Source organism: Panthera uncia (genome assembly GCF_023721935.1).
Source record: "Panthera uncia isolate 11264 chromosome C1 unlocalized genomic scaffold, Puncia_PCG_1.0 HiC_scaffold_4, whole genome shotgun sequence".
NCBI lineage: Eukaryota > Metazoa > Chordata > Mammalia > Carnivora > Felidae > Panthera > Panthera uncia.
Genome location: NW_026057585.1, coordinates 100,658,138 through 100,674,178, shown reverse-complemented (window position 1 = coordinate 100,674,178; position 16,041 = coordinate 100,658,138). Strand labels below are relative to the sequence as shown.

The following is a 16,041-nucleotide window of genomic DNA, read 5'->3' as shown; positions in this document are numbered from 1 at the left end:
GTCAGCACAGAGCCCGACGCGGGGCTCGAACCTACGGACAGTGAGATCATGACCTGAGCCAAAGCCCGACGCCCAACCGAATGAGCCACCCAGGCGCCCCAGAGGGACATGTTCTGAACGACCCCATAGGTGCACATGTTTGGGGGAGGGTCACGCCCTGTGTCTGAGCGCACCTAGCACGAAGGAGGCACCCCAGACATGTCTGTGGGTCTACCACACCCAGCCAGGGGCTGTGTGACTTAAGGGGACCCGCTCACCTCCAGGGACCACCACTCCTATCTCATGTGGCCAGAGGTCACCGGGGGTGGGTGCTCACAGCCCAGAGAGTGCCCAGACAGCAGCCATCATGTGCAGGGTACTGGGAGACCCAGCACAAGGCTCAGCCTGGGCTGGCTCCCCCTTCTTGCCGATTCCTCGAGGCTCGTGCAAGGTGGTTTCTCACTGGATCCTAGAGGCCCCTTCACCACACGGAGGCCGGGCAAGGCTGGAGAGCCACCGTGCCGACGTGGTTTACTGGCGAGCATGGGGCTTGGACACGAAGCCAGAGGCATGCTGCCCGAGTGGAGGCCAGGATGCCCAGAGATCTCATGGAGATGGGGCGGCGAGGCTCTTTCCCACAAGGTCTGGCTCATTCCATCTCTCCCCCAGTACAGGGGCAGGACCACCCGAGACCAGGAAGGACCCCAGCCTGTGCTCCCGTCCACCTCAACTTGCCTGGGAAACTGCAGAGAGGGGGGCCTACCGGGCGCAGCAGTCACATGCTCAAAGGCTCTCCGTAGGGGGCAGCGGAGGCCGAGCGTCCAAAGCACTGACACATTGCCTGGGGACTTTTCCACTAGGTCACACGTCCAAATCCACCCAGAGAGTGGCTTGTTTATTTAAAAGACCAGGCATGGGGCACCTGCGTGGCTCAGTCGGTTAAGTGTCTGGCTCTGGGTCTCAGCTCAGGTCATGATCTTATGGTTTGTGAGTTTGAGACCCGCGTCAGGCTCTACACTGGCAGTGCAGAGCTTGCTTGAGATTCTGTCTCTCCCTCTGTCCCTCTCCCTCTCATGTGTGCATGTATGTGTATGCACGTGCACGCGTGGGTGCTCTCTCTCTCTCAAAAAAATAAAAAGACCAGGCATGACCAGGTCAAGGGGGAAAACGGCACCTGCTGCTGGTGCTGGGTGCCACAAGCCCACCTAGGACAGGCTCCTGGTGTCAGGGCCTCTCTCCTGGCCTGGGGGACGGAGGCCAGGAGGGCGCACGGAGTAGTCCTCTGAGCTGCTGAAGTGAGAACGGCCAGACGTTCCCAAAAAGCGTCTCCATGAAAGGCAGGCTCTCTGAGGCCCAGTGCGAGCCCTGGGTGGCCGGCCATCCCCACAGGCTGCAGTGGCTGGGGAGGTCCCCGGGGACAGGCAGCAAGCCGGGAGCCACACTGTGCTGTGGCCTCATCTGCAAACAGGCACAGGAGTAACGTCTCTCGGGGAAGTTGAGGAAATGGTGGGCTGCAAATGTGGCCACGGGGAGGTCACCTCCCCACGTTAAGTATGTCATGGGGATGCAAGCCCGGGACAGAAATTTCCGGTAAGGTCTGAGTGTCCTTCCCTAACAGTCCTCCAGGAAAAGCCACCTCAAACCAAGCACAGAGTGAGCCCACACAACGCCGTTAGTGTCTCGGGTGGAGATTTGTACCAACGTGGCGATAAGAAGTCAAGGTTAAAACAAATAGCGTTTTTCTTTTTCTGTAGCAGGTGCATTTACACTGGCGAAGATGCCACTTCTAACACTGTCTAAATAAATACAACGGGCTACTGCATCAGCAAGAGAGATTTTACGTTTTCAGCCTGTGGGGAGCACAGGGTAACCGAGCCTTAAAACCCTGCCCTTTCTCTCCGGGTTCCAGGACGTCAGCAGCTCTGCCAGACCTGACACTGAGATGTGACCGCAGCAAGAGTGGACCCTGCAGAGGAAGGCCTGGGCCACAGCTCAGCATCCCCAGCACGCAAGCTTGGGCCGAGAGGCCGGGACTCAGCGGCGCTCACCGGGTCCCGGGACGTCGGTACACAAAGTCCCCTCCGGACCCGAGTTCCAGCACCAACTCTCTGTAAGAGGCTGAGATTTGCCTGGAAGCTTGTCACCTCTGTCGCCTCATTGCTAATCTCCCAAACCTCAGAGGTACCTGGTAGCAGCAGCTGGGGGGCTTGGGACAGACTGAGGGACGCGTCCTCTCATGCTGCCCCGAAACCCCCAAGAGCTGACCCCCTTGTCGTTCCCCTGTGTTATCTGTGAGAGTCCTGTCTACAGAGCTTATAGGCAGAGCTCAGAAATGACCTGTGTCAAGTGGAATGAACCGACTTGGACTGCAGGTACAGCAGTGGCCCCGAAAGATGTCTTAATCCTCTGAGCCTGTGAACTATGTGACCGTCCGTGGCAAAGGGGCTTTACAGATGTGGTTAGGTTAAGGATCCTGAGATGTGGCGGCCAGCCTGGACTATCCAGGGGGGCCCGATGTCCTCACAAGGGTCGTCCTAAGCAGACGAGGGGGCAGGAGCGGAGGGTCAGAGAAATGCTACCCTGGTGACTGTGGAGATGGTGGAGGGGCCACAGGCCATGGAAGGCAGGAGGCCTGTGGAAGGTGAACAGGCGAGAAACGGATTCTCTCCCAGAGCCTCCGGAAGGAACGGGCCTGCCCCCTGCCGACTCCGTGGTGTTATCCCAGAGACCCGGGTTGGACTTGGACCTCCAGAATTGGGACACAGCAGGTTTGCTGTCCCAGCCATCACATTTCTAGTAAGCAGTCACGGCAGCCACGGAGAATTAATACAGCTATCCACGCAGACGCTATGCTGGGTGACTTGAATGTAAAATCCAGTTTCTTGGGGCCGCTACTGACACTGCATCGTTAGTGACTATAAAATCAGGGGGGTGACACTTATAAAGCTCAGAGCATATTATTTTGAAAGGGTCTTATCATACATTTCTAGCACTTAACGTGACCTTTCCATGTTTGAAGCAGGATTCTACGACAACACAAAGAGTCTAGAAACGTGAACGAAGTTCCAAGTAAAAACAAATGAATCCCAAAGACAATGGGGCCAGGGTCCCGGCAGCCACACAGCCCCAGACCCAGTGGGCTTCTGAAGGGAAGTCAGTTTGCTGTTGCATCCAGGGCCCGGGAAGTCAATACCTGTGGTTAGTTTGCTAAAAAGTATCCGGCCAAAACGAAGGGACAGGACTGTCACGACTGTCGACTATCTTGTAGTTTGTACGTTTCGGCCGTCCGTGTGGCGGTGCAACCATCGGATAGATATCTAACCGAAGCTGGAGCTTCTGTGAAATTCCTCTTGTGAATTCCAAGAATAAAGCAGAGCCCCCGGCGTACCACCAAGAGGCGGGCCCTGCCCGGGGAACCCCAACCAGGCCCCTGAGGTCTGAGCGGGTGTCCCTGCAGATGGCGTGCAGAGAGCACCCTGGGACCACAGGCGGCCTCGCGGGGAGGCTCTGCACCCAGATCTGTAGTGAGCCGCGGGGTCGTGGGGCCCTGCTCAAGGGGGCTCTGGGGCACCCGGCTTTGGGCTGACTGTCTATATGACTGTAGGGTTGATGGAAATTCCTCCCGGAACGTCAGACACTGGGGACGGAGTCCAGAAGGTCCAGAGACCAGCACTGCCCAGTACTTTCGGCGATAGTGGGATGTCCTTGCTCTCTGCCGTCTGATGCGGTGGCTGCCGGCCACACGTGGCTACTGAGCACTGGAAATGTGGCAGGTGCGACCATTTTCCATTTTGCTTACCTTTAATTAGGAGGCAAAGAGCCATGTGTGGCCAGCAATTGCTGCGGGGGACGCACAGGTGGGCGCTTCCCCCCCCCGCCCCCGCAAGGCAAAGCCCCCCAGGCAAAGCCCGACTGGCATTGGAGGCAGGAGGCTAAGGTGCCTGCCTCTGTCTCAGTTCAGTGGGAAAAGGGCCCCGGGCCAAGGCCAAGGCCAAGGCCAAGGCCAGTGCCAGGGGCCGGACTCCCCTGACAGCGAGGACGCTCAGCCACGTTTTCGAGAGGCTGGAGAAAGCCAGGAGGTCCACGCACAGCTGTGTGGGCCGGCTGCCACTCGGGCGGCCGAGGGAGCGTCAACGGTGAACGGCGCTGCACGTGACTGTCCAGGGGGGGAGCTCAGCACCGCCGAGGTGATGCCTGCGCCCGGACGGCCTGCCCTCCCCGCTCTGGAAGGAAGCAGCCCTGCCGCACGGGCGGTTTCCGGATCGGAAAACTCGGGATAAGTGTAGTTCCCGGGCCGCGGGGCAGGCACAGCATACGCCCCGCCAAGCGAGGCGTAAATCACCCTTGCGACCCCAGCTCCTCTGTTCCTGGAGCAGGGCTGAGCCGCCCGGAGTGGCGTGGCCCAGGGGGGCCGGCAGGTGCCAGGCCCCACCTCCCAGAGCCACTGCCGCCGCAGCGCAGCGGGGCCTGCGGGGGATTCGGAAAAGAAAACAGAGGAAAAGAAAACAGAGTAATACAAAGTTGCTCTTACCACAGCTGCGGGGCTGCCAAGCACTTCAAACGACAAGAACAGCTCAGCGCTCAAGCTCCAAAAAGAGCAGGGACAGTGTAGCTTTCTCAGAAAAGCACGGACATGGCGAAGTAACTTTGGCATTTCTTACATAACCGCTTTGCATCCCAAAGCATTTTCTAGACCATCCCTCACTTCCCACCCAAGAGTCTGGGGACGCGGCTTCTCCACAACACAGCTCCAGCTTCAGGCTTTCCTGCCCACGGCTTCCCAGACCATGGCATCAAAGGTAACAATGTTCCTCTTTTACTTCCCTTCACAGCTGCCTTGGCATTCTAACGTCTCAACTTAAACAAACAAACAAACAAACAAAAAAATCAGCAATGGAGCAAGCGACCCAATAAAAATAAGTCCCCGGGGACCGCTTTTAGACGCCTGACCTCCAGAACCGTAAGAGAGGGTGCGAACCTTCTAAGCCACTGGTTCTGTGGTGAGACATTACAGCAGCTACAGGGAGCTCACAAACGGGCCGCGTGCCTGGCTGGCAACGTGGCGACATTTCTGGGCTTTTCTCCACTGCGTCAGATCAACCTTCAGAGGGTGGGGGACGCCCCTCCCGGGGGGGGCGGCCTCTTACAGCTGCGTCCTCCAGGGCTGTGCGTCGCAGAGATGGGAGGTGGCACGGCCCCGGGGCTGGGCGCTGGCTGTGGACAGCGGCCACACCGTGACCACAGCCCTGGGGTGTCCACCGGCTCCGTCGCCTACATGCGCCTTTTCTGTGAAATATCAGTACTTAAAAAATGGTCCTTGGGGGCACCCGGGTGGCCGAGCCCCGTTAAGTGTCCGACTCTTAGTTTTGGCTCAGGTCCTGATCTCACGGTACACGAGATCGAGCCCCGCGTCAGGCTCTGCGCTGACATCGCAGAGACTGCTTGAGATTCCCTCTCCCTCTCTCTCTGCCCCTCCCTGCTTTCTCTCTCTCTCTCTCTCTCTCTCTCAAAATAAAATAAACTTAAAAAAAAAATAGTCCTTATGCTGATCTCATTTCACACTCGACTCAGGAACGAGTTAGTTCAGTGCCCAAGAAAGGAGGGCAGTTCCATGTTCTGCACTATAGTGTTGCCATTTTGTCATTTCCACACGTCTGGGTGTTGGGGCTGACCCCACCTCCTGCCACGCATGGGAACGTCACTGGTCCCTCCTCGGTGCCCCCATGCCGGAGAAGCGTGGGGCCTCAATTCTGTTCCGGGGGGGCTGCCCTCAGGTGTCAGGTCCCCGGGCTGGGTGCTGACTTTCCCGCCGTCTCTTGCAAGGGAAGGACTCACATTCATGTGGGGAAAGGGGTAGCGTGGGGCACAGATTTTACCCACCTCACCATTTTGTGAAAGGGGAAGTGAGCTAGCATCTACCCGGAACCAAGCTGTTAGGAGAGAAAGCATTGTAACGGGCTGAACAGTGGCACCCCAAAAGGTAAGTCCGTTCAGAACCTCACAATGTGACCTTGCTGGGAATAAGGGTCTTTGCAGATGCCCCAGAGTCAAGGATCTCAGGATGAAATCCTCCTGGATTCTCTGGGTGAGACTCACATCCTGAGACAAGAGTCATCAGAAGAGAACAGGCAGACGAGAGAGGCCATGTGATGGTGGAGGCAGAGGGTACAGTGATGTGGCCACGAGCCACAAGCCACCAGAGGCTGGAAGGGTCCTCTCTTAGTCCCTCCGGAGGGGCCCTGCCCACACCAGGACTGGGGACTTGGGGCCTCCAGACTGTGAGAGAGTGAACGTCTGCTGTTTGAAGCCCCAGGTCTGTGGTCCCTTGTGGTGCAGCCCTGGGACACACACACCGCTGTGCAGAGCACTGAACTCCGCCCCAGCCCTGGCCGTGGTGCAGAGGGCTGGGTTCCATGCTGCCGGCCGGCCTGGCTCTCCCGGCCCCCTCCTGGTAGGGCGGAGGAGATGTTGGATCACGGACAGCAGGAGCTTGGAGGCTGAGCTAGAGCCCCACACGTTTGGACTTCACGGGAATCTCAGCAGGTTTGCATCAGAAAATCAACGCAGAACGAGAGGGAATGTCAGTCTCCGGTCCCCCTCAGCGAGCTCCTGGCACCCCTGGATTGCCTACAGCCAGCAGGGCCCCCCCCCAGCCTCACGCTGCATGTCCCCAGAAAGGAGCAAAGAACGTGGGAGGACGGGAGCCCGTGACAGTGGCCGCACCTGCAGCGACCTCGGCCCCATGGAACTGAAGACAACACGCGCCCATTCCGTCCCTGAAGCGGGTGTGGCCCTGAGCTGTCAGGACGGAGACCTTGCCTGGGAACGTCGCTGCGGGCTCTCCCACAGAGGAGCCCACAGCTTCACATGGGGATGTTCCTCCGGAAAACAACAGATAAGGTGTGACAGCGTCTAACAGCCCCTGGAGGACATTGGCACAGAAACAGACCAGACTCCATCACTGCCGGTTTGGCCCACAGTCCTTGACGCGCCAAATGAGACATGACCCGAGAAAGCAGAGTGACCTGTCCGCTCCCCAGGGGCGGCACGAGCTCCAGGCCAGGGCTGGGACACCAGCTGGGGGCCCCGGACGGGGACTGTGGGGGCTCAGCTCCCGAGGGTGCAGCCGGGCGAGCCCACGCGGCCCACCCCTCACTCTGCCCGCTGGAGGAAACCAGTCCAGAGGAGAATGTCCTGCCAGAAACTACAGTTTCTGAAAATGAAGACCGTTTTCTCTGCGTTTTGGAATAAGCGTATCTTTTTAGAAACGGAGAGTGTTCGTCAAGGCAACGCACACACGCGCTGCCCCAGCCGTTGCTGCCTGAGTCCCGGAAAGCACTCTCTGCTCCAAGTAGAGCCCACGGTGTTCCCTGAAAATCGCTAATTCCTACAGACCAGACGCCAATCATTCTCCATCCCCAAAAGTTAACCCTGGTCATATAAGGGCCTGAGGGTGAAGACGTGGGCGGGGGGGGGGGGGGGGGGGCGGTCAGCCTTCATTCTCTGGAGGCTTCCCCAGCTGTGGACCACATCTGCCGAGCGGGCTGATGCTGAGCAAACTGGCCGATTCTCTAGAAAAGTCTCTCTTCCTGGTCGGTGGTTCTCAAAGGGCACTCAGGAGACACCGAACAGAGCAAGGTCACGGCCCGTAAAGGTGTCTTCCACCGTGGATTTTGAAGCGGCGTTCAACAATGGGGTTCTGGTTGCAGGGAGGAGTTCTCGAGAGAGGGAGGCACGGCACCACACCCGTGGCCCACGGAGGACAAGCCAAGACAGGCAAGGCCGCTCGCCTGGGGTAAATTCTAACAGGGCGCTGGGGTCTCTGTGGCAAACACCTACCAGTTACGAAGGGATTCCGCAGAGGAGAGGGAGCGGCACCGCAGACCTTTTCCTTCCCCTCAGAGCACCCAAATCCAACTCGGCTATGCTTAACGTGCTCCCGGCATGTAGGGCGGGCACGCGCCTCCCCCGCCCCTCCCATTCCAGGACGTTCACTCGCTTGCCGTGTTCTGCGGGACAGAGCGTGGCCGTGCTGGCCAGGGGCCCTCCAGGGTCAGTGAGGCCTGGGGTGGGGGGGGGGGGCACGACAAGCACTGTTTCACTCGCTCGGCGGCGTGCCTGTCATCACCCGCCACCCCCACCCAGGACCGGTCTGACCCGATGGCTCTCCCCGAGAGGCTGCAGTCACAGCAGGGCTGATCCAGCATCAATGCCAGGCTCTCGCAGCCCTGCAGCCAAGGGCTACATTTCTGGGGCACGGAGCCTCACCTCGGAAGACAACACACACTGAAATCACCGTGTCTCGGGAGGGGACGGCTGCTCCACACCTGCAGCAGCAACGCGGGACGAGCGAGATGAGCCGGCCCTGTCTCCTGTGGTGGCAAACGCACAGGGAGACAGCAGGCGCCGTCTGGGTGGCGGCCGAGTCGCTGGGCCTGGGGACAGGACAAACCCCAGCGCTGTCCCGGGTGGTACAGGCGGGCTGGCCCAGGACTGCGGTCCCTGGGCTTCTCGGCGCGGGTCCCGCCACTACTTACATCAAGGGTTATTCCAACGCCAGAGGAAACGTGCACAGTGGCGTAAAGTCTGCTGGCAACAGGCACCAGGACTGTGCACATAAGATGTTCAGAGGGCTCCGTTCGCAGAGCATTTTCGGAAGATGGGTTCACGGTGCGCTTTAGTAGGATTAGGGCCCCCAACACGAGTTATAAATAAGTCTATCAGATTGAAAAGTCAAACGAGCAAATCCTAGCCTCACGGATGCAACTACAGGAACAAAGCACAAAACTCTGGCTTCCTGTCTCTCATGGCAAATGGGCGGACACCAGGGCGCTGGCGGCGACACGGGGTACGAACCAAAAGCGAACCGGCAGAGGGAGCCCGACAGCCAAAGGCCACCTGCCTTCCGTCAGCAGAGTCCCGTTACCTTTTCTGATCTTGTCATGGAAGTTAATGGCGTCCACAGAAGCGGTGACTATGTTGGTCTTGCAGTGACGTGCGGCCACGATCCCAGCCACCTCGTCCATGAGCTTCATGGTGACACCTGCATGGAGAATGGCCACATGGCAGATGAGACGGGGGGGAGGCTACTTCCCACCCCGGGAACAAGTCATAAGAGACAAAGCCCTCCCGCTACCCACGGGCAGGGCCCGCAGCCGGTGCTGGGTACGGGGGTGCACGATTGGGGCATGTTGAGCTTATGATGTAAACCCGGCTTCCTTGGGAGCTCTTGAAAATCACCACAGCTGATGGCCTAGGCCGCTGACAAAACGACGATCCTTTCTCTACCCTCTACAGAGATCACGTTCCTTCGGGAAGGTTTTGTTACCAAATCCACCAGGATGGCCGCACCCAAAGTCAGATGCCAAGTGAGAACGTGGAGAATCAGGACCCTCACGTATCGCTGATGGGGATGGAAAGAGTGTAGCTGCTTTGGAAACAGCCAGGAGTTTCTCAAAAGGCTGACAAGAGTCACCATACGACACAGCAATTCCACTCCCAGGCATGCACCCAAGAGAACTCAAGGCTCGCGGTCTCACAAAAGCTTGTACGCGGATTCCGTGACAGCGTTACTCACGACAGCTCAGATGTGCATCGGCTGATGACCGGATGAAGACAATGTGGCACATCCATAGGATGGAATATTATCCAGCAAGAAAAATAACCCGAGCACGGACCCGCACTACATCACAGAGGAGCTTTGAAAACGTGATGCCGAGTGAAAGAAGCCGTCCCAAAAGACCAGATGTTGTAGGATTCCCTTTACAAGAAAGGTCCAGAATGGGCAAATCCAGAGAGGCAGAAAACGGATGAACGTTTGCCTAGGGCTGGTGGATCGGGGGGAGGCGGGGAGGGACTGTTAATGGGTATGGAGCTCCTCTCTGGGGGATGAAAATGTTCTAGAATTGACTGTGGTTTGGTAGTGTAGCTGGGAACACACTAAAAATCGACGACTTGTAACTGCAGAGTTGTATGGCATGTGAATTCTCCATAAAGCTGTTACGTAAAATGAACAAACAAGAAAAGCAGGCTCACAGAAGGTCAAGCTGTCTTCAAAACCTCAGGCTGCAGACATTTGCTCACTGCCATGCTTTAACTTGACGGGATCGTGACTGCACAGCCGCTAGTCTCCCCATCCCCAACTCTTGCCCCACCCCCTGTACAATACATCATACTTATTTCATACTTAAACATTGATTTTTTTTATTTTGAGAGAGAGAGAGAGAGAGAGCGAGCAGGGAAGGGGCAGAGAGAGAGGGAGAAAAAGAACCCCAAGCAGGCTCCATGCTGTCAGTGCAGAGGGCGATGGGGGGCTCGATCCCACGACCCTGAGATCACGACCAGAGCCGAAATCAGGAATCGGATGCTTAACCCGCTGACACGCCCAGGCGCCCCCTATTTAAACATTCAAACGGTGTCTTGTCTTCGGCTGAGCTACAGGAGATTGCCAAGAGTCAACCATTTTTGACCTACAAAAGCAGCAGAGGGGTATCTATCAGAAATCCTAGAAGGCTATGTACATTCACCCTAGGATACAGAACGCCTTCTAAAAACCCGGAGAGAGGCAGAAAACAGACTCTACCCCACTCACGAAAGCCAGGCTCACGGGGGAAGCATGTTTAGGGTAAGGCTTACAGACTCGGATGCCAGTGGGGTCAGGCAGGCGATGTGGGGAGGGGAGGAGGCCGCTGCCCAGACCCGCCTACTGCCTCCCACCCCCAGGAATGAGGGGCCCATGCTACCAGCCTCCCGATGTTTCTAGGCAAGACTCAAACCCACACATTTATGAAGAATCTACCAATTTTTAAACATTGGTGACTAATTAAAACTCTCTTTACTGTGTGGGGAAAACAAAATATGATATAACTAAAAAGAATACAAGTCCCTTCCGTACTGGACCAGAGGCCTCACACCAACACAGACGATGCTACTTAAAAGGAACGTGGGAGACAGAGAGGGGCCCTCTGCCTGGGAGAGGAAAACCTGGGGTCCCGTATACACTTCTCTCCACGTCTGTACACATTTGAGCATTTCCAGAACACAAAGGTTTAAAAAAATACGTTAGTGTTCCAGATGAAAAATAATGCTTTTATTACCAGGACTTTTTAAAAGAAGGTACTGCTACATGATGGTAATGATGAACGACCATGAGGAGCGGAGACTGAGCTGCGGCCTGCCATTTTAAAGGTGCCTTCAGAGATAACTGGTGCATCGATCTGGTTAGTCCAAGCAGGAAGGGATTGGTAGCCTCATTTTTCAAATGAACAACAGACGCTCAGACACACATTGGTCCGATGCCAGAGACTGCAGACAGAACGCTGGGGAAACGGCTCTTTTGAGAGGAAAGAACTGTCAGCACCAGGTTTTATCTCCAGGCGACTGGGGCTGGGGGCTCCGGCAAGGCCAGGGAGCCTCAGGCCTTCGAGCAGCTCGGTTCGAAGGTCTGAGACAAGGGGTCATACTTTGCTTTGCAAGGAGCCTCCGCTGGGTGGAGTTAGTATCGGAAACAGACACAGGCGCCTCCCCTAAGCCCACCCCGAGGCTCTGGGGCTTTCCTACCCATCCCAGGGGCCTCGGCGAAGGTGGGGCAAGCCCAGGCGTCCCCAGCCCAGCACTCCAAGGAGGGAAAACACAACACGGCACCCGTCACCGTGCTCCTCAGCATGGACCGCGTCCCTGCGGGGGGAATCACTCAGCCTCTGCGTGAACCGAACTGCAGTGTGAGTGTGGCCCTGCATCACGGTGGTTCAGACGGCCTGGGACTGACTGCCCCATCACCCCTGCCTGGTGGGGACCCTGGGAGGGCAGATGGCCCTCTGAGTCCCGGATTCGGCTACTGCAGGAACAAGAGGCGACGACATCTTCACGCTGGACGAGCCCCGTGCTGCCCGGCAAAGCAGCTACCACTACGAGACGCAGGACTAGTGAAGGTCTGTGAAACTCAACACCTACCTAACTGGAGACTTTTTAGAGATCTGAGGTCTGAAAGAGACACAGAAAAGGAAAGAGAAGTGAAATGTCCCAGAATGTCAGGAAACGGAGTGAGAATCACACACTTTGCTCAGGGGACAAGGGTGGAGTCCAAGTGACAGCGTCCCCTCACATGTGCGAACCACAGAGGGCACCGAAGCAGGTCTGAGACCCACGGACCGCCTCCTGACATGGTGTGGCTTCAGGGTGTGCACGCGTGCACGTGCGTGTACGTGTGGGAACGTATGCACATGGGGGAGGAGCATGTATGTGCACCCGTGTGCGGGAGCTTACACATGTGTGGGCAGGAGTGTCTGGGAGTGTGTGTGTGTGTGTGTGTGCATGTGCGTTCGGTTTTGCCGAGGGAGAGCCCACAGACCGAGTGCTCCTGGGTCGGTTTGCCTCACAAAGAACTGAGCTGTTCCGGGGCGCCTGGGTGGCTCAGTCGGCTGGGTGTCCGACTTTGGCTCAGGTCATGATCTCGCGGTCTGTGGGTTCGAGCCCCACGTCGGGCTCTGTGCTGACGGCTCACAGCCTGGAGCCTGCTCCGGGTTCTGGTTCCAGAGAGGGAGCTCTCTCTCTGCCCCTTCCCCACTCATGCTCTGTCTCAAAAACAAATAAACATTAAAAAAAAAAAAAAAAAAAGAATAGAGCTGTTCCAACAGCTGGACAAGGGGCCCTGCTCCCTGGTTTTGAATCCAGAAGGCATTTTTCCATAGACTTACTCTAAGTACAATAAGTAAACCTTCCTTGAGCAGCCAACAAAAGCTCATTCAGTATGAAGTATTATTGAGAGAGGCTGCATACGCCATGAAACACCACGGCACCGGCAAAAATTTACACTCAGAAAATGCCGATCCCGGAGTCTAGGAAGAGTTGGACCCAAGAACGGTGAAGAGGCAAGGTCTTGGCAGAAACTGGGGCGGGGGGCACCTGGGGCATTTTAACTAGGAGATTTCAGACGTCTGTAAACAGAACGTGTATTATGTGTGGCTGTCCTTTTCTCAGATGGCGCCACCACCGGGGTCCTCCTGAGGAGCCAGGGACGAGGAGGATTTTTTGGGAGGAAACGGAGGAGGAGACACCAAAGTCTGGCACAGGAGGTGGGAATAGAGCAGAGAAGAAACAACGATGGCGGCAGCAAGCAGCCCCCGCTCAGCACGCCGCAGTCCCACGGGCTGGGTCGGCCCTGGAGGGAGCCAACTCTGTTTTGCTCCCTGGTAAGCCCTCCGTAAACACTGAGCGCAGGAATGAATGAATGAACACCGACACTCCCTGGACAGCAGCCCTGTGAGGTAGGCACATCATGGCCTCCAGTTTTCGAAAGACACAGCACTCGCTTGGGGTAGAGTGGGGACCAGCCCCTGGTCACGGGGTGCCAGAGGCCATGCCACGCTGCCTCTCGATCCAGGACCTGCAACCCTGAGATTTGAGGCGGCATTCCTAACCGAGGCGGGATACGAAGAGAGAGCAAGACCATGGTGACAGGTGGGGGTGGCAGTAAAATTAGAGGGTGTGGGTGTGGAAGGTCTCGAAACCAGAGCTGCCAGCCGTGAGCCACCAGGCAGTGTCATCAACTTCAGGGTCTGGGGGGCGGGGAGGATGGTAGGGAGGAGGGAAAGGCAGAGTCTGAACTGGAAGTATGTTTGGAATGCAGGAAGTACCCACAACCAACTTCTTGTTTATAAGTCCGGAAAAGCAGAAGCCATTAAGAATAAAAGAATAAATGGACAAAGGACGTACTCAGCTCCTTCAAACTGGGCTTTGGCCCAGTTTGCAGGTAGAGATTCCCCAAGTGACTGCGCGGTTATTCAAAATATTGCAGGATCCAGGGGCGCCTGGGTGGCTCAGTCGGTCATGGGTCCGACTTCGGCTCAGGTCATGATCTCACGGTTCATGGGTTCGAGCCCCGCGTCGGGCTCTGTGCTGATGGCTCAGAGCCTGGAGCCTGCTTCCGATTCTGTGTCTCCCTCTCTCTCTGCCCCTCCCCCACTTCTGCTCTCTCTCTCTCTCTCTCTCTCTGTCTCCCAAAAATAAATAAAATGTAAAAAAAAAATAAAAATAAAAAAAAAAATTGCAGAATCCAGAGCATGTGTTGACCAGGAGAGGCTCCGAGCCTGGGACAGACTCTGGAGAAAGACAGGAGCAGCTGGGTGACCTCCTGCTCCCAGATGCCCCTGTCAGCCCCCAAGCTGCATCCCCAGACCATCTGTATCACATGTGACATGGAGGCCAGCACCAGGTGGGGACGTGCCTGACAGTGTCCCCGCCCAATTCGGAACCTGGTGTAGAGTGCTCAGGAAAGGGTCGTGCTGAATGAATGAATGAATGAACGAATGAACGAATGAACGAAGGATCGCCAGCTACGGATCACATTCAACTCAAGGACACTGCTCCAGTCGGAGCCATAGGGTCCGTATTTGGGTAACAGTCTGGTCCACCGTCGCTCGCTGCTGAGGCCACAAGGGCCTGCTTATCTGGTCCAGAGCCAGCTGTGTCAGGGGATCTGTCAGATAAGGCTGGTCTTCAAAACTACCTGCTACGTCTGCTGAGGGTGACATTTAAAAAGATAGCCTCCCCCTGACCCCAAGAGCTAGCATACAAATCTGAGCTGGGACAGCTGCAAACCTCACACAGAATGCTGGCATTTTATAGCCAAGGCCGCTCATGGATGGAGTCCACAGATTCTAGGACCCAGATTGGGACACAGGCATGGTGGCAGCACGTGTGTCTCTTAGGAGATTGTGCCCCAAATTGGGGGTTCAACCCGGGTACCGGGAACAGTGACTCACAGAGGCAGTGGGCAGTCAGGGTGGGCAGCAATACCCACACTGCAGGACAGGTCTGCTCTGCAGGGGACAGCCGAGGGGGGCGGCAGGGTCCAAGCTCCAGGAAGGCTGTCACCTGGACCAACTCTGCCCACGTCCGTCAACCCATGCCTCTAAGGGAGGCCACGGCAGGCTCGACAAGAAGGGACGGCGAGGCAGACTCTAGAGCTCACTACATGGAAAAGCTCTGTCCACAGCTCAAGTGTTTGGCCTTGAAAAGAGAGGTCTCCTGGTGCCCACAGCGTTCGAGGGAAGCGTGGCATCAGAGCTGGAGGCAGAAAGGTCTGCCAGAGAAGACAGGCCTCGCTGGCAACCTGCCCGCGGCTCCTGGCAGCCCCCAGCGTCTCTGTTCTTACAAATGCGTACTTCAGCCGCTCCCAGACAAGGCAAGGATGCCGTGGTCCTTTGGGGTCCTGCGTGTCAAGTGACTTCTGGTGTCTACTTAGAGGGAAGAGAGCTGATCTCGTAAGAGTCGAGATTGTAATAAGATGCTGATTTCAAGCTGCCTGTCCCCTCTTCCTGGTGGGGTGAGGAACAGCCCTGGACACAGCACTGAGCGGGGCTGGTTCTGGGACATTCTCGTTGCCTGCTGCTAAGGCAAAATGATGAGGTCACGTGGCCCGTGCAGAGAGAAGATCACGAAAGGCCTCATCCCGTCCTGACACGTTTGCAAGGCCTGTTTCCACAAAACTCAGTATCTATGATGGAAGGCGCCATAGGTCACAAGCCGTGTGTCCACTGAGAAAAGTACATTTTGTTAAAACCAAACAATACCCTCCCCAGTGGAAACCCCCCTGACCAGTTCGCGACTGGTGTCCCCCTAACTTTGCTACTGGGCCCTCAGTCTGGCCAGAGAAGCCAAAGCCACCAGCCGTCCTTGACACTGTCACCACCTCTTGTTCGCTCTTCAACACTTAAACTCCCAAGTGCCCGAGCCTTCCCCAAAGTGCCTCTGCCCAGGGTCCCACTGGAAAAGCTTGTCAACGTCTTCCCATTTAGGTACAAGAGGTGCTCCCGGTGATGGGAAAATCGCTCTGGCAAATTACAGTCTGTCATGTGCTGTCCTCATTACCCAAGCTTCGCCATTTAAAAAATGACAACAAAATTGTAGACGTGCTGTCCTTGGACTCCACATCCATTGCAGGAATCATGGGAAGGCAGAGAATGAGACCCGCTCGGCCCCCAACATACAGATAAACATCGGGTACCGGAGATATTTTTGAATCTAACATTTAACTGCTCAAGGGTTTTTCAAGTATCAACA

The 16,041-nt window shown here is 56.6% G+C and overlaps 1 protein-coding gene across 2 annotated transcripts in view; it reads right to left on the bottom strand.

Moving 5' to 3' along the window:
* ACOT7 (acyl-CoA thioesterase 7) overlaps positions 1-16,041 on the bottom strand; it is a 102,305-nt gene that overhangs the window by 19,158 nt on the left and 67,106 nt on the right. For both annotated transcript variants that reach the window (XM_049618195.1, XM_049618194.1), the window contains one exon: positions 8,906-9,022. In XM_049618195.1, the coding sequence (XP_049474152.1) occupies positions 8,906-9,022 (117 nt within the window). The remainder of the gene's footprint in view (positions 1-8,905; positions 9,023-16,041) is intronic.